The sequence below is a fragment of the Bombyx mori genome, chromosome 3 (assembly GCF_030269925.1).
Source record: "Bombyx mori chromosome 3, ASM3026992v2".
Lineage (NCBI taxonomy): Eukaryota > Metazoa > Arthropoda > Insecta > Lepidoptera > Bombycidae > Bombyx > Bombyx mori.
In genome coordinates this window covers 11,546,786-11,564,898 of record NC_085109.1, presented here as the reverse complement: position 1 = coordinate 11,564,898, position 18,113 = coordinate 11,546,786, and the positions used below count along the sequence as shown (strand labels likewise).

Genomic DNA, 18,113 nt, shown 5'->3' with positions numbered 1-18,113 from the left:
TAAGCATTTCTCTATTATGTATCCTTTTTTATCTAATACGGGATACGTAAACTAAGGATTCATCGTATGTTGGTTCCACAGAGCGTGACATTAATTTTTACACTTCAATTTGTTCATAAATAACAACCCCCCCTTCCGCTAACAAGCCCCCTTCCGCTCCAGTTACCCTAGCAATGAAAACCGCATCGGAATCGGTTCGTTATAGAGATAGTTATACATACCAGCTCAAGATTAAGTGGTAATAAATAGTCTCATGGCAAGCTAATTATTAGGTTTACACAAAATAAACAGAAGTAGGTCCATTCCGATTTAGATATATCATTTCCTAGGACTTCAAGTGTGTGATATAGGAGCTTCATTTTAAAAGACAATTAAAAGTGAATCTAGTGAAGACATTTTAAGTCATCCACATGTAACTGTTTGTGTTAGCTCGTAATCCGTGATACTGTGGTCTCTATGTGATTACCTGACTATATTAGATAAATAGTATGTTTGTTAGGATATCAGGTCATGTCGAACTATGTAGCGGTTAGCTGCCAACTATCTTTTAGCAGTCAAGCATTTTTGGGTCAACTCGACTACATTAATTCAAAATCTTATTGTCATTAGAAATAGAAGAAGCTAACAACTAAAACAAACATTAGGTTTGTTTGTTTATCTTGTCAGTGTTCTAAGTTTCAGTTATTTAACTATACAACATGAATTCTTAAGTGAAACTATGGCTTTAAACACATTCATTAACCTCAAATTAAGATGTTCTGCTACACTATAGGTACCTACTGAAAAACAAATAACGATTACAAGACAAAAACAAGAGTACATAATTATAGACCCTAAACAACAAATAATAAAGTTGAATATTAAATACTGAAGGAATTTAGGTATATGTAAAAATATTGTACTTCAATTCACCAATTCGTAGCCACGTAAAACTGCGGCATGTTTAACTCGAGCGGATCGTTATTTATTTATTTATTGAAATAACCATCGACAATGTCAGCAGTAGAACTACGTCGATAGTTGGCATCCATCCCGGTTCCGACGTTGGAAGTAATTATGTAGCTTAGAACGAGTATTGTATTAGATAGCAGCCGAGACGGGCGTGTTTGGCCAACTCTGGCCGAATCATGGAGTACTTGAAACGCGAAATACCTGTGTGCGAAGTTTGCCAGCAACCAGCTAACCAGACGTGCGGGGGATGCAAACAGGTCTACTACTGCTCAAGGGCTCACCAAAAACTGGGATGGCGTGAGGGTCACAGGCTGAAATGTTGCGCTTTTAAAATACAAATATCGGACACTTTAGGACGGCATATGATAGCTACGAGAGACATAAAGCAAGGCGAAATGATTTTAAAAGAAAAACCTGCAGTACTCGGGCCGAAAATTTGCTCTCCAGCTCTTTGCTTAACGTGCGGGAAAAGATTAGAGCCACTGAGTGATACCTGTGACTTTTACAAGTGCACAAAATGCCAATGGCCCATGTGCGGACCTCAGTGTGAGAAATCAGACGTACACAAGCCAGAATGCAATGCAATGTGCAATAGAAAGTATCGCTGTCGTATCAAATATGAATCTCCCGATAAAGTTGAGTCTGCTTACTGCGTCATTTCACCGATGAGAGTTTTATTAATGAAGGAGTCAGATCCACTACAATATGACAACATAATGAACTTGGAATCACATCTGGACGAAAGAATCAATACACCATTGTATCTGGTTCTAAAAGCTAATTTGGTCACGTTTATCAACCAGGTCTTAGGACTTCCTTTTGACGAGGAGACAATATTGAAAGTAGCCTCAATATTTGATACTAATTCATTTGATGTTAGATCTCCTGATGGAACCAAAAAGCTGCGTGGTATTTATTTGACTTCTTCGATGATGGATCACAGCTGCCTGCCGAATACCAAACACGTTTTCGTTGGCGATGAGTATCATTTGGCGGTTATCGCAACCGTGCCGATAGCTAAAGGCGAATTGATTACTGCTACGTACACTCAATCTCTATGGGGAACCTTGGAGCGGCGAAAGCATTTGAAAACAAACAAATGGTTTGATTGCACGTGTGCAAGATGTCAGGATCCCACCGAATTTGGCACGTACTTAGGCAATATCTATTGTTCGCTGTGCAATTTTTTGGGAAACGAAAATGTAAGCAGACCGATGCTAGTTTCAACGAATCCATTAGAAGAAAACGCGCCGTGGAAATGTGAAAAATGCGATCATTCTATTTTGAGCCGACAGATGGTTTCGGGGAATAACGTTTTAAATCAAGAACTAAGCAAATTGGACAAGAGAGGCCCTAAAGATTTTGAAGAGTTCATTGGAAAGTACAGTCAAATTTTGCATCCGAGAAATCATTTGGTCGTCCAAGCGAAGCTGGCACTGGTCCAAATTTATGGAAACTATAAAGGTTACACTTTATCTGGTGCGTGTATTTTTCATTTATAATTTTCGCATTTGAGCTCTCTGTTGCTAGTGTTAAAATGTTCATAGTGATCTTCATTTTTGCTGCAGTTTTAGTTGGAAGTATCTATGCACTATTTTATTATTTGGCGTCGCACATACATTGATATGGCGAACAAAGAGAAAACTTATTCAAACATATTTATGTAACAATTATTTCATTTCAAGCTTGCCTTCAGTGTCTAGTTTCCAAGCTAAGTACTTTATTGTATTGTGTTATTTTGGATGCAAGAAAAAGACGAAGAAAGTTAAATTTATAGTTTGTCACTAAATTGTGTTGGACTAAAATTGCTTCGTAGCCACGTGAGACTAAAACCGAAGTCCTTAATGTAAAGGTGCTAAAAAAATAAACCGTTCACTAAAGCGAATTTTATGTCCTCGTCCTAGAATTGTCAGATAATCTGCTAAAACGTAAAATTGACATCTGCTATGAGTTGCTTGAGATCGCTGACCAGCTGGAACCGGGCTGGAGTAAGTTCCGGGGAACGTTACTCCTGGATTTGCAAGCTGCAATGACGATGCAGACAAAGAGAAACTATGAATCTGGAAAGTTGACGAAAGAAGGAACCCAGGTGAGTTTAAATTGGTGCGATTAACGATTTAGTGACGTAAAATTCAACAACAAAAGAAAGTTTAAGTTAAAATCACAGCTTATATTTTTATTTGAATAAGGAATATTATTTCCGGAATTTTCGGAACAACTTTTGGTCATTGACATTGTTAATGTTCCATATATCACTGCCATGTCCGTTTATGCCGCGAAGAAAAATCGTAGAATAGTCGTCAACGGCCGTCAGTCGGCATATTTGATACTATATCTGAAATTAGCCAAATGGCTAACGTAGACAGTATTGGAAATCCAATTTCCTTGGCTAATTAATTGGATTTCCAATACTATCTATGTTTGTAGTATGAACGATCTCAGATAGCTTAGTAACAAATAAGCAGTCTGGAAACTTAATAATTTTTTTTATTGCATGACGGGTGGGCGAGCCACAGCCCACATGGTTTTAAGTAGTGACCAGAGCACACAGACATCTATAACGTAAATGCCGCCACTTACCTTGAGATATGAGTTCTAAGGTCGCAGTATAGTTACAACGGCTGCCCCACCCTTCAAACCGGCGGGTTTGATTTTTTACGATGTTATTCCTTCGAGATTCGGGTAAGGATTTGGGGGGCCCCTGAGCTTGAGGGCCCCGGGGCACAGCTCCGCAAAGCCCCTAGGTAACTACGCCACTGCACCTACTCCAACAGACCCTGTGGGTTATTCCTTCGAGATTCTGGTAAGGATTTGAGGGCCCTCTGAGCTTGAGGGCCCCGGGGCACTGCCCCGCAAAGCCCCTAGGTAACTACGCCACTGCACCTACTCCAACACACCTTGTGGGATGTTTGGAGGCATCAGTATATATGTGATGCCAATTTGGCCATTTAGTAGGCATCGTCAGGTTTGAGCCCCGTGAGCTCACCTACTAAAGTTAGGGTTACGCTGAAATAGCCGCTAGGGCTATCAGCTTAGGTAGGAAAAAAAAAAAAAAAAAAACCATTTAGTATTTACAATATGGTTAAAAGTAGTGTTTACATTACAATGGGACCTATCTATGTTGAGAGAAAAACAAATAGTAGGAGAGAAAAGAAGGGAATCATATGAAGTTTTTAAGAAGGGGTCTAAAGGAATGTCTAGGAGCTTGTAACGATTTATATTTCTGAAAACTTTTTACTAGGCATGGAAAGGGTTTATTACTGGAAGACAATTTCTCGTGAACATTAAAATTTGTTAAGTACGTATTTCATTAGAAAAATTGTTACACGCCTGCAGGATTCGAACACCGTTGCATCCTTAATACGAACGCACCGGTCGTCTATCCTTTAGGCCACGACGACTTTAATGAAAAAGGACAATGATATGGAAAAAGGGCGTTTAGTCGGACGCTTAATTTGAGCCTTGTTCGGACTAGGCGAGTATTTTAGTCGAGTACCGAGTAATTTAGTAGCTAAATGTGTCTGAGCACGAAAAATTTAGTCGAGTAGGTTAGTAAATAATTTAGTCAAGTCAATCCACTTTGTTCTATTTTTTCGGGCCAGTAGCGAGTAGTTTAGCCACTAAATTACTCGGTGCTCGGCTAAAATACTCGCCTAGTCCGAACAAGGCTTAAGGGACAATGCGAGCGCAGTATTCGTATCGAGCAATGCTACTTACTATGCGAATTGCAGAGATAGGGAATATCGTGATTATGAAAGACTAGGTTACGTTTAAAATACGTTATACAAACGGAATTATGGAGAGTTGCCAAAGAAAATAACAGTTATGCACATCGGCGGGTTTACTGCTACTATAAATAAATTGGACTACGTTAATGCACGTAAACTATGTGTTAGTGGTACACTTTACGTAGTTACTTTGACATTTTTAAAATGAATACGAACATTTATGCGTTTTATTAATTCAATAAAATGAATTTTTAATTCCGTTGTTTACAATTAAAACGTCTGGTATCTTGGATGACGTTACTGCTTCTTGTATCGCTACGATATTAGTGTATTAATCGGTAATTATTTTATAAATTTTTTCGGCAACCATGTTTCTTGTCAGAGTCTATGATATTGAATCAAAAATTTCAATTCGCAAGTCATAGGATTATACTATTCACTGTGCATTATAGAAATGATTTCTAGATAAGGGTGTCAAATCCCAAATGATCACATTAGACCACCCTTTATTAATATAGCGACATTGTCAGAGTACTCGTAGCTAGGAAGTCAAAGCTTCTTGGAAAATTTCTTCTCTTACAAAGTATACGTCCAAATCGTTGAAAAAATGGTTTGACACCTAACCATCTCGAACAAGCGAAACATGGCATGGCATATCGAACCCTAATTTAATAAATAAATCGATTCCGATCGGGATAAAATTTGGACTTGTTGATCAAACGATCTAGCGCACTTTTAGACAGTTTTAAATGTCTTACGAAAACTATCCATGATTTCGGTATCAGAACCACAGAGGCTCGAACAAAGTGAAAATGGAAACATGGTATGCATACTTCAGAGTTCAGTGAACCTCTGTAAATGCTATTTCACTCAGTGCCCAAATAATAAGCTAGAGAAATAAATAAAAATGCCTTGATTTTAGGATCAATTGATGCAAAGCATGGGATTATTGCAAGAAGCGACGAATATCCTGAAAGTGGAACCAAACATGAAAGAAACCCTGGAAATGAAGATTCAAGAACTAAATGGACTTTTAGATGGAGATGGTGATGTAAATAGTAATATAGTTTAAGTGAACAAATGAATTTACCATATAATATGATGTGCTGTTTAATAATTAAATACTTATTTCGAAATGAAAGATGTCAAGGAAAGAATGCAGTATGAGAAATATATAACTCTGGATATAATAAAGGGAATGAATCAAAATAACTTTGTAATTAAAATAAATCTAAGTGGACGGTATTGATATGCGTTCTAAATTCAGCTCTAAATGCTAAAAGTTAGTAGCTAAATTTGTAGTACCTTCATTTTTATATCTTAAATTACATATCTAGTAGAGTTCATCCACACTACCTAGAGCCACTGCGTTCATCCACAGTGCGTTCCCAGAGATATTTTTGCCACGTACCATCCGGCTTTGGAATGAGCTCCCCTCCACGGTATTTCCCGAGCGCTATGACATGTCCTTCTTCAAGCGAGGCTAGTGGAAAGTACTTAACGGTAGGCAGCGGCTTGGCTCTGCTCCTGGCATTGCTGACGTCCATGAGAGACGGTAACTACTCACCATCGGGTGGGCCGTATGCTCGTCTGCCTATACGGTAATAAAAAAAATCTCGTCTGAAGCAGAATGCGGCTTTTCGGGAAACAACGAATGATTGTTAATTTGTAGAAATTCAAACATAAAATGAAAATAAAACTTTTCAACATTTTAAGTATTTATTTAGTGACACATATTACATGGTTGCCCCTAATACCAAGGACTCCAATTGGATTTAGAACCTATATAAACCCTCTAGTCCGAAATAGATCCGACTGAAATCTCCGTAGTCCTTTAGCTTTTCCGACTTTGAACCCAGTGTGCTTAGTGCGAGTTTTTTAACGTTCTCGATAGCGTATAAGTTTACTAAAATTTGTATGGAGTTGGAACATTTGCCTACTTTTGCCGCTTACCACAGGTCCGATTGCATTCAAATTTGAGTTAACTTTTACGCTATCGAGAACTTTAAAAAACTCGCATTAAGCACACTGAAGTTCGAACATTCACCGAGAGGTCCGCTTTTGAACCCGCAAATCCATCAGTGTTAGTCCCATAATAAACTTTATAATATTTATGATACGTATAAAAATTAAAGTAAAATAATATAAATTAAATAAAACACTCGATAGAACGACCATGGCCGCAGAAATAAAATAGCTAAACAGAGATGTAGACAAATTAGAAACTAGGTATGAAGAGAAGTTAGAAAAAGTTGTATTAAATACCCGCAAAGTTAACGTGCTCTCAAAACTGTTCGTTTTTCAAAGGAGTCAATTTAGTCGGCTTTGTGGTCATCTCGTCGATTTTAATGCTGAACTCAATAGAATCTTTGTTAATATGAAGAATGTTCTTGACGACTCTGGACAGTTTCTTGTTTGGACCCGGAGAATTTTCTATGACGAATATTTTCTCTGTATTCTTGTCGCCGGCCATAAAGTTTCTTCTTTTGAACTGGAATAATGAAAATGTGCAATGGTATATGATTAAGCAGTACGCTTTTCTTGAATTGTGACAACGACTGTCCTTCCTGATCGAAGCTCTTATTACCATCAGAGCTTGTTACTGAACTGTAAGAGATCCTAACACGCCCTGGCAGAAAAGTAGAGGTCGTTTTATGGGCCAATTTTTCCTGCCATCATACTCGTATCTTTCTTTTTTTTCCTACCTTTGCCGATGGCCTTGAGAGGCCATTTCGGCGCAACACTAACAAGTAGGTGAGCTCACGGGGCTCAAGCCTGATGACGTTGCTAACATTGAGCGGCTAACCTAGCAAGAGCAGTGCTTCACAGAATCTACCACCGGATCGGAAATGTGACCCACTGAGAAGATCCGGCGAGAAACTCAGTGGGCTACGTCTGTGGGTTAATTTACTCGCCAAGCCCTTCGCTGCAAGCGACGGGTTCGACGAGAACGATGACTGGGACTCGTATCGATTACTGCTCCACACACACAGAAGTAATAAAATAGAGATTAGATTGAAGTAATAGTATCCGAATTGATAACAACATGTTTAGCCATGTTAATTGACCCCATCCATTGGTTTCGGTATTAGATAAAAATAGAACCCTAAAAATCTTATCTAACCTAAAAAAATCCTATTAATAAATAATTAACGGTTAAAATAAACGGTGGCGTGGTATGGACATGCGATGCGTAGAGGGGAGATGCATGTGACTAGGAGATGTTTGGAAATAGCAGTGCAAAGTAGAGGGGCTAGAGGACGACCAAATAAGACACGGATGGAGTGTGTGAATGACGATATGAGAGAGAGAGAGGAGTGAGTGTTGAGATGACGGTTGATAGAGGAGAATGGAATAGAAAAATTCACTGTGCCGACCCCACATAATGGGATAAGGTGGAGCCAAAGAAGAATGAAAAAAATTAATATTTTACTAACAAAAGTGCAAACGCAACACCATGATCCGAACTTGAAACAAGCCACTCCCGGAGTCCGATCCATAGCTTTCCTAAATCTTAGGTTGGTGAATCCATAAATCAGAGGATTGATGGTACAGTTCAAGTACATTAGGTAATTGGCCGCGAACCACATCATTGAGAAACTGCCGTCGACCTGTTGAGTACAGAGGTCGATTTAGATAGGCAGCCGAACTTGTCCAGCTAGTCTTAACTGGCTACCAAAGTCTTGGGACATCACAACGTGATTATTACTGGTGGTAGGACGTCTTGTGAGTGTACACGGGTAGGTACCTCCACGCTGCCTATTTCTGCCGTGAAGCAGTAACGTGTATCGGTTTGAAGGACGGGGCAGCCATTGTACTAAGCTGAGAACTTAGAAATCCTGTCCCAAGGTAGGTGGCGGCAGTTACGTTGAAGATGTCTATTGGCTCCGGTAGCCACTTAACATCAGGAGGGCCGTGAGCTCGTCCGCCTAACTTAGCAATAAAAAAAAAAAAAATAGAGTCTACACAGTATGCAAGATTTACTACGAGGTCACCTTTAAATTATGAAAAGTGTCCTCAAACATCCATATACTATGTTAAATACTTGTAGGCAACAAAATAGTCAATTTCAAAAATAATCTAATATAATTCGTAAATTTCAATTCGAATTTCGTAAGTAAAAAAATCGAATGTAAATTCCAAAAAGAATCTCTCTCGGAAAAAAAAAGGAAATAAAGGGCTTACAGAATTTATCTTCGGGGGCAAATTGTTTCGCCAATACAACAGAGCTGTGTATGGAATTCTGCACACGACAGCCGCAATCAATACTAAGGCCGCGATCCTCATGGCTTTTCCCTTGGCTCTGGTTACCGATCTGCCTCCTCCTCGTGATGATAAGGTTCTAGCGCTCCACTGAAGGCGCCACATAATCACGCCATACTGATTTAAAAAAAAAAAAACTGAATACATATTTGTGTTGTAAATTTGAGATTACCGTGAATTTTTATGATTCAAAACTCTCCATAATACGCGTGCGGTTGTAATCCATTGAAATAAATAGTACTTTAATTTCCCTCTGTATTTTGTACCGTATGTTCCATGGGGAGTCTTCTGAGGAATTGATCGAGATGATACCGTCATCTCGTTTTTACCATCGCACCATCCGCTAATGGAGTAGAGTTCATCCATACTACCTGGAGCCACTGCGATCATCCACAGTGCGTTTCCAGAGGTCTTTTTTGCCACTTACCATCCGGCTATGGAATGAGCTCCCCTCCACGGTGTTTCCCGAGCGCTATGACATGTCCTTCTTCAAACGAGGCTTGTGTAGAGTATTTAGCGGTAGGCAGCGGCTTGGTTCTGTCCCTGGCATTGCCGAAGTCCATGGGCGACGGTAACCACTCGCCATCAGGTGGGCCGTGTACTCGTCTGCCTACAAGGGCAGTAAAAAATATATAAAAAAAATGCTATGCTAATCTAAGCCGTAGCTAAAATTGTAGTGTTTAGACTAAAAAAAAAGGTTATCTTTAAAGTTTCTGTTTACTGTGTACTTAAATTAACATGCTCACGGCGCTTGATTTTTTGTGGTTACCGAAGCTTATAGATAATAGAATAAGAATGCCATCACCCATTTTGAGATATGACTTCTAAGGTCTCAGTATAGTTACAACGGCTGCCCCACCCACCAAACCCGAACACATGACTGCCGCTGCTTACAATACATCCTGCTATCAGTAACTAGATCATATTCCTAGGTATAATTTTCGTTTCGTTTTTTTTCCCTACCTATTCTAGTAACTTCGAGGGGCTATTCTAAATTCGCCGAGCTTGTAGGTGAGCTCACGGAGCTTAAATCTGACGACGTTGCTAACACGAACCCTAGCAAGAGCCGTGATTCGCAGAATCTACCACTAGATCGGAAACGCGACCCACTGAGAAGATCCCGGCAAGAAACTCAGTGGTCTGTGTCTGTGGGTTAATTTACGAGCCCTTCGTTGTAAGCGACGAGTTCGACGAGAACGATGACCGGTGCTTAAGGTATCTAAAAGCACCGTTAGTGGATCGGGAGGATCCGAAATGACGTGTTCCTTAAAGCGTGTTGTTTATTCATCGCCAATAAAAATAGCGGTATTAGTAAAAATGAAATTGTAATTATTATTACAATAAATAATATAAAGAAAATACAGTAACTAAACGCTAAATTATTGGCTTGTAAAAATACGTTACTGACTTACAGTAATAATCATTATTCCCAAAGGGACCCATACTAGCATCGTGAGGAGTAGGTGCCAATATATTCCGAGGAGTTGAACGTCTTCAGCGCAAAAAGTTTCCAAATAATTCAGCCATTGACGTTCCTGGAAGATATTATGATACCTCTGCTATCTTATCGGTGAAATAACTTCGGTTAAGATTTGTATTAATTCAACAACTTAACTTAGTAATTGTGTGTTAAATTTTATTTACATTGTGTTTAATCAACTGCAGTTATAACAAAAGAATGGCTATATTTTTGGGCTATTTTTTATTATATGGATGCACCACATGGTATGTTAAAAATTAATCACGTTTTTACCATTAATAATATACACGAGTAATACAATAAATATAAACTCAAATAACTTACAATAATATATAGGAAATATAATAATAATTATATAAAATGTCGTTTAAAAGCTACAAAAAGCATACTAAAAAAAAAAAAAAACTGGAATACCAAACTGACCTATCAATCCGTTTTTATATTGTTGATACTAATCAGGATGTTAGTGCAAAGTTATAAAATTATTTTACTGTCATAATTCCTGCGCGTGTGCAAATTTTAAAAATTAATGAGACATCTTGAAGTTTAAATCAACTAAATAAAGTCCAAAGATTCCGTTATGTAGAAACAAACAAATACACCAACTCAATAAAAACGTATTGAAAAACTAAAAATCTATCTAAAAGTCCAACTTGAATCACCTTTAAAAGTCCATAAAATAGCCTTTACATGTATCGTGTCAAAAAAGACTTTAATAATTTAATTTTCAATAAAATTTCAACAGCAACTTTCATTTTTAATACTATTTAATTATAATTTAATATTAATAGGTAAGTCAGTTTTGTGGAAATCTATCTAAATGTTATTTGCAATAGATTTATTTTTATTTTTAATTGTAACAGTATTTATGGCCAGAGTAAGTATATAAAAATGAATTGCTGTTCGTTAGTCTCGCTAAAACTCGAGAACCGTTGGACCGATTTGACTAATTTTGGTCTTGAATTATTTGTGGAAGTCCAGAGAAGGTTTAAAAGGTAGGTAAATATGAAAAATGTGTGCGTGTACTAGTGTACACACGTAAGAAGTGAAACTTGTTTATGGCCTTATTTTTCGAAAAATGATCTACATGCAACTTTCTAGAAATTGGTTAAATAAAGTTAAATTAGATAAAGTTTAAACAAAAGGATTTTATTATCATAGACATGAATACAAAAAAGTTAAATTAGATAAAGTTTAAACAAAAGGATTTTATTATCATAGACATGAATACAAAACAGATGGCGCGTAACGGAAAAATGTGACGCGTAACCGAAAAATGTGACGGTAAATTTTTTTCCAACGCCGATAAGGAAGTTTCACTTCAAAAATGCTCGGAATTCTATAAAAATAACAATTTTGTTATTCCTTTGATGTGTCCCCCGTCCAACGGATTCCTTTTGTTTGTTTTAAGTTTCTTTTATACCAAAGTTTAGGTATTTTATTTATCGACTGAGGCACTACGAAGTCTGCCGGGTCAGCTAGTAATTTTATATATATTTTAGTCCGACAATATTGTTTAGACATAAAATTTGAAAATTTCTAAAAAAGGCGCCAAAGACGTGATCGAGTGAAAAATGCACAGATAATATGAAAAATGAGCTCATACGTTTCATTTCACGCTGTGACGATATTGAACATAAATCTTATTTATATCACTATTATGATTTATATAATGTTAATAGTGACACAATGAAATGTAATAATGCAGTGACATACATTGGGTCTAATTTAAAAAAACAACACTGGTACAAAATAATAAACTCACCACGTATTTCCTTTTAATGGTCCAAGGAAGAGCTAAAGCACTAGAAACAATCCAAGTGATCACGATAACTTTAGGGGCCGCGTCCTTAGTGATTCTCGCTTCAGCGGTCAACACCGCAGCCGCAAGCCGATCGTAGGATACTAGCATAACCGCTCCCACACTAGCTAATAGCAGTGATGCTGTGAAAAAACAATACAATCATAGCCTATTCTTAAAATAAATGAAATTATTTAGTGGTGGTAGGACCTCTTGTGAGTCCGCGCCGGTAGGTAACATCAGCCTGCCTATTTTCTCAAGGTGGGTGGCGCATTTACATTGTAGATTTCTATGGGCTCCAGTAACCACTTAACACCAGGTGGGCTGTGAGCTCGTCCACCCATATAAGCAATAAAAAAAAACTAAAATTTCTCTTCAGTAAACAATCTGACTTAAAACAATTTTTAGACAAGTCTGAATTATCTGTTCGGGATTAAGATCACTGAAGTATTATTTTTTTGAATTGCACTATTTAATAATAATAATAACTGTGAATAAATCACGCACGCTCATTCATCTCTAATTTAGAAAGCCCCGTGTTATAGGTACCAAAGACTGATAAACATACTTGTATATGTTTAAATATATGTAGATAATAAAAAACCCAGGCAAAGAGAAAACCTGTACATCATACAATGTTTGTCCGACGTGGGAATCGAACCCACGACCCTCAACGTAACAGTCAGGGCTGCTAACTACAGCACCACCGAGTCAGTCATTTAAAAAGGCAACTTTATTTTTTTATTTTTTTTTGCTTAGATCGATGGACGAGCTCACAGCCCACCTGGTGTTAAGTGGTTACTGGAGCCCATAGACATCTACAACGTAAATGTGCCACCCACCCTGAGATATAAGTTCTAAGGTCTCAAGTATAGTTACAACGGCTGCCCCACCCTTCAAGCCGAAACGCATTACTGCTTCACGGCAGAAATAGGCAGGGTGGTGGTACCTACCCGCGCAGACTCTCAAGAGGTCCTACCACCAGTACAAAGCACCACCTATTTAGCTTACCTTGTAAGAACCCTTCGAACCTGCATCCAAAGGTTTTCAGCACGTAATTCTGAAAGAAATCTCGAACGAGCATGAACCAAGGACAGAAGAACAGTAACAGGAAATCTATTAGCGCCATATTTCCAATGAGACAGTTGCTTGGACTCCAAAGCCATTTGTTTCTAATTAGAATAGTCAAGATGACACAGTTCAGGAAAATACCGCTCACTCCGACCAGGATCATCATGGAAGACTTGATGGCCATCTCTTCGGCGGGCTTCACGTGCCAAAGCACATTGGGAAACGGATATTGGGAAGTATCCAGCTGAATAGAAAAAATAACATGAGTAACATTTATTTATTTATGTACACACAAAAAGAAGACATAGTACAGAGTAATAGGAAAATTATGTACAAAGACACTGCTTATTTCTTTAAGAAACCTCTTCCAGTAGAGCTGCGAGAGGTTTACGAGAATAATAATTAAAAGTGATGAGTGTGTGTAGTACAGCTAAAATAACAAATACAACATGAGAATTATAGTAATGCACATACACATAGCAAATATTGTTAAGCTTGAATACAAAATATTATAAGTAACACAGAATATACGAAGAGTTATTTAGTGTTCATTCAGATAGTCTATACCAGATCGATATTTAATAGATGTTTTTATACGATTTCGGTGAAGTTATTAACTTCTAGAATATTAAGTGCTGCTTAAATTTATACCCTGCCTATTTCTGTCGTGAAGCAGCAATGCGTTTCGGTTTGGAAGGTGGGACAGCCGTTGTAACCATACTGAGATCTCGGAACGTATACTCGTATCTCAAGGTGGGTGGCGCATTTACGTTGTAGATGTCTATGGACTCCAGTAACCACTTAACACCAGGTGGGCTGTGAGCTCGTCCATCCATCTAAGCAATAAAAAAAACATGGAATAGGTATTAATTCAACATTAATTAATACATATTATGGACAGTTATGCAAATTATTTTAATAACTAGACATAATTATGTTTTAAAAATCAAATCAAAGCATTCTTCAAGCTTGTAATGAAACTGTTGTCTGTTACCTAGTCTTATTATAAGCCTCCACAAAGCTTTCGAAACGTCCGTAGCTTTTAAAATAAGTCGTTCGGGGTAAAAAAAAATTCCGATCGGGGCCCGTACCTCCTACGAGGTATCCGGCCTTAGGGGGTGTGCGGGGTATATGGGACTTGTCCGCAAGAGCAAGCCGCTGGCCCAAGGAAGTCGCCCGTGGTCTTCATTAACGTTTTTTAAGGCCCGCCTACTGTTAAGTGGTTATCGGAACCCATAAACAGCAGTAAAGTAAATACCGTCACCCACCTTGAGACACGAGTCTTACGGTCTTAGGTTTTACAGTACAACGACTGTCTCACCCTTCAAACCAAAACGCATTACAGCTTCACGGCAGAAATAGGCATGGTGGTGGTACCTACCCGAGCGGACTCTCGTCCTACCAGCGGTAATTACGCAAATTAATTTTTTACGCATTCGATTTTTAATTAAACGTTGTTATTCCTTCACCGTGGAAATACCCGCCTGCAGGATTCGAATACTGGTACAGTGCCATCGCTTGATACGAGTACACCGGGCGTCTTATCCATTAGACCACGACGACTTAAGCCATATTCCCCCTTGCTAATTTAACAAAATCGTTGCACAACTAATTTTGAATATCGTTTTTGCCTTTAGAAAGTTTTTTATTTTTTTTTATTGCTTATATGGGTGGACGAGCTCACAGCCCACCTGGTGTTAAGTGGTTACTGGAGCCCATAGACATCCACAACGTAAATGCGCCACCCACCTTTGAGATATAAGTTCTAAGGTCTCAAGTATAGTTACAATAGCTGCCCCACCCTTCAAACCGAAACGCATTACTGCTTCACGGCAGAAATAGGCAGGGTGGTGGTACCCACCCGCGCGGACTCACAAGAGGTCCTACCACCAGTAAAAAGCAAATAAAAATAATATATATTTATCAATTATAATCGCAAAACAATCAGTTTTTCAAGTTACAGAAGATATTATTTAATTGGAAAGCACAGCGTTTTCTGGAAAAACTACCACCGATGCTGATAAAAAGGAAAAACACATACCTAATGGTAGGCAGCGGCTTGACTCTACGCCTGGCATTGCGTCTATGGGTGACGGTAACCACTCACCATCAGGTGGGCTGTATGCTCGTCTGCCTACAAAAGACAATTAAAAAAACATATGTCGACCAAAGCATCAATCCACATTCGAATTATCGAAAAATACAAAATACAATCTTCACTCACATCGTCCAAATAATCGCCACTCCAGTTTGACAGAAATCTGCTTTCCGCTTCTTCATAGTCAATTTCGATATCCATGCTTAGTGCATTTCCATAAACACCATAGTTGAGTCCATGGGCACGACTAAACGAGTGAGTTGTCGACTATTCCCGTCGTACTCGAGATAAGAGAACAGTAGTCCATTACCATGAAAGCTTCGTTATCGTATATGGATTTTGTAACGAAATTGCGCAGTTCCGAAAGAAAATATCGTTTATTTTCCATGATTTGGGAGCTTAGTTATTAACCGTAGTGTGGGATCTGGAGCTTGATTGCACATAATTATTAAGCGTTTTAATAGAGAACAAATTAACTTATTATCCGATGTGGGAATCGAAGTTATGACCCTCGGCTTAACTGTCAGCAGAGCTAATTACCGTGACATTGAGTCGGTCAAGGGTAATACCCGGTTATCCAAATTTTATAGAAGCAAGCCGGTTGCATTAACGCCGGCGTTTCGAAGGCTCGACCTTATCCTCCACGATTTTCATTCTGTATATCAATTACATACTATCAAATTGATGACATTGTTTACTGGTGGTAGGACCTCTTGTGAGTCCGCACGGGTAGATACCACCACCCCGCCTATTTCTGCTGTAAAGCAGTAATGCGTTTCGGCTTGAAGGGTGGGGCAGCCGTTGTAACTATACTGAGACTGTAGAACTTATATCTCAAGGTGGTTGGCGCATTTACGTTGTAAATGTCTATTGGCTCCAGTAACCACTTAACACCAGGTGGGCTGTGAGCTCGTCCATCCGCATAAGCTATAAAAAAAAAACATAAAAAAAACGGTTTATCTTCCTTCTGTCCATCATTGTTTTTGTCTAGAAATCTTCTCTTTTAAATTAGTATATACGCAAAATTTCTCGAGTTTTTTTTTAACGAAATAAATCCCTTGGTCACATCACTAATAACTGACATGACCGATAGCTTCAAATTATGTTCGACGGTGAGCGAACTAGGGGTATTTTATCGAGTTATTTAATCGCCCTGATTATGTAGGCGGTGTATCGGACGGATGTAGGTACAAGATAACATAGCATTGTCATTTGTCTACATGTCAACATCGTCTGGAAACTATCGATATATTATCGATACATGATAAAATTTGATTTCGTTGGATTAATCACTATTTGTTGTTGTTGATTGATCCGTTGATTATATTGTTGTTTATAATAGAGCCAAAGTCAATTGATTAAAACGAAAACATCATTTTTTTATTTTTAAATCAAAACGTTGATATTATAATTTTTTGAAGTGAAACTTCCTTATCGGCGTTGGAAAAAAATTTTCCGTCACATTTTTCGGTTACGCGTCACTTTTTTCCGTTACGCGCCATCTGTTTTGTATTCATGTCTATGATAATAAAATCCTTTTGTTTAAACTTTATCTAATTTAACTTTTTTGTATTCATGTCTATGATAATAAAATCCTTTTGTTTAAACTTTATCTAATTTAACTTTATTTAACCAATTTCTAGAAAGTTGCATGTAGATCATTTTTCGAAAAATAAGGCCATAAACAAGTTTCACTTCTTACGTGTGTACACTAGTACACGCACACATTTTTTTTTTAAGAAGGCGAATCGGTACGATAAGCCTCATATGGCGTGAATTACATACCCGATTCAGACGACTGTATAAGACACAGGCGCCGTCGGCCTAAGCATTTTTTTTATTTATTGCTTAGATGGTTGGACGAGCTCACACCCACCTTAAGTGGTTATTGGAGCCCATAGACATCTACAATGTAAATGCGCCACCCACCTTGAGATATAAGTTCTAATGTCTCAGTATAGTTACAACGGCTGCCCCACCCTTCAAACCGAAACGCATTACTGCTTCACGGCAGAAATAGGCAGGGTGGTGGTACCTACCCGTGCGGACTCAAGAGGTCCTACCACCAGTAATGTAAGTAATGGGATGTCAGAAGCCCCGATCCACTTTCGGGGCATTTAGACATTCCAAGCACCATTGTCGTCGAACATTCGAGAATGCGACGAGGAGTTCGCCCTGCAACGTAACGCATAAACACAACCCACTGACTTTTTCACGGAATCTTCTAGTGAATCGCGTTTCCGATCCGATGGTAGACTCAGCGAATCATTGCTCTTGTATTAGAGCAAGTGTTAGTAAACTCTTTCAAGCTTAGCCCCGTGAGCTCGACGACCAGCACACTGAATCTAGAATAGACCCTCGAAGCTGCCAGCGGTCTGGTGAGAAAAAAACGTAAAACATTACAAGCTACGTGGTCTAAGTTATTAACGACGTTGTCAAGCTTTTAAAATGCGTCACACGAAAAGGGCACATGTCGCATATTTTGTAAAACACGTTTTTTCATATACATATTTATAGTTTTGAGGCTTACCTACACCCATTTTATAATAATTCCAGTAATTTCCAATTGCTAATTAATACTAAAATATATATCTCAAAAGTTTATATTTAAAATACTGCTTTAGAAAATATCAGTTTTTTTTCATTTCCTGAACATTTTGTAATGTAACAATATTAATAATACATCATTTTTAGCAATTTCCGATATAAAAAATAATTAAA

General features: G+C 38.2%; 2 protein-coding genes across 2 annotated transcripts; one reads left to right on the top strand and one right to left on the bottom strand.

Moving 5' to 3' along the window:
* The first annotated feature begins 998 nt into the window (after positions 1-998).
* On the top strand, positions 999-6,394 carry LOC101737373 (SET domain-containing protein SmydA-8). The gene is made up of 3 exons (XM_004931635.5): positions 999-2,430; positions 2,856-3,040; positions 5,602-6,394. The coding sequence occupies exons 1-3, from the start codon at positions 1,128-1,130 to the stop codon at positions 5,749-5,751; spliced, it is 1,638 nt and encodes a 545-aa protein (XP_004931692.3). The 5' UTR covers positions 999-1,127; the 3' UTR covers positions 5,752-6,394.
* A 356-nt stretch (positions 6,395-6,750) lies between these two features.
* NGR-A34 (neuropeptide receptor A34) lies at positions 6,751-15,825 on the bottom strand (the record flags this gene model as incomplete). Its single annotated transcript, NM_001134278.1, is given in 7 exon segments — positions 6,751-7,170; positions 8,117-8,290; positions 8,865-9,059; positions 10,355-10,477; positions 12,188-12,366; positions 13,235-13,538; positions 15,519-15,825. Coding segments are annotated over 7 exon segments (1,257 nt in total). The 3' UTR covers positions 6,751-6,963.
* Positions 15,826-18,113: the final 2,288 nt, after the last annotated feature.

Coding starts and splice junctions, on each gene's coding strand:
- LOC101737373 (XM_004931635.5), top strand. CDS start 1,128: ATGGAGTACTTGAAACGCGAAATACCTGTGTGCGAAGTTTGCCAGCAA. Junction 2,431..2,855: donor TAAAGGTTACACTTTATCTG/GTGCGTGTATTT, acceptor TCCTCGTCCTAG/AATTGTCAGATAATCTGCTA. Junction 3,041..5,601: donor TGACGAAAGAAGGAACCCAG/GTGAGTTTAAAT, acceptor CCTTGATTTTAG/GATCAATTGATGCAAAGCAT.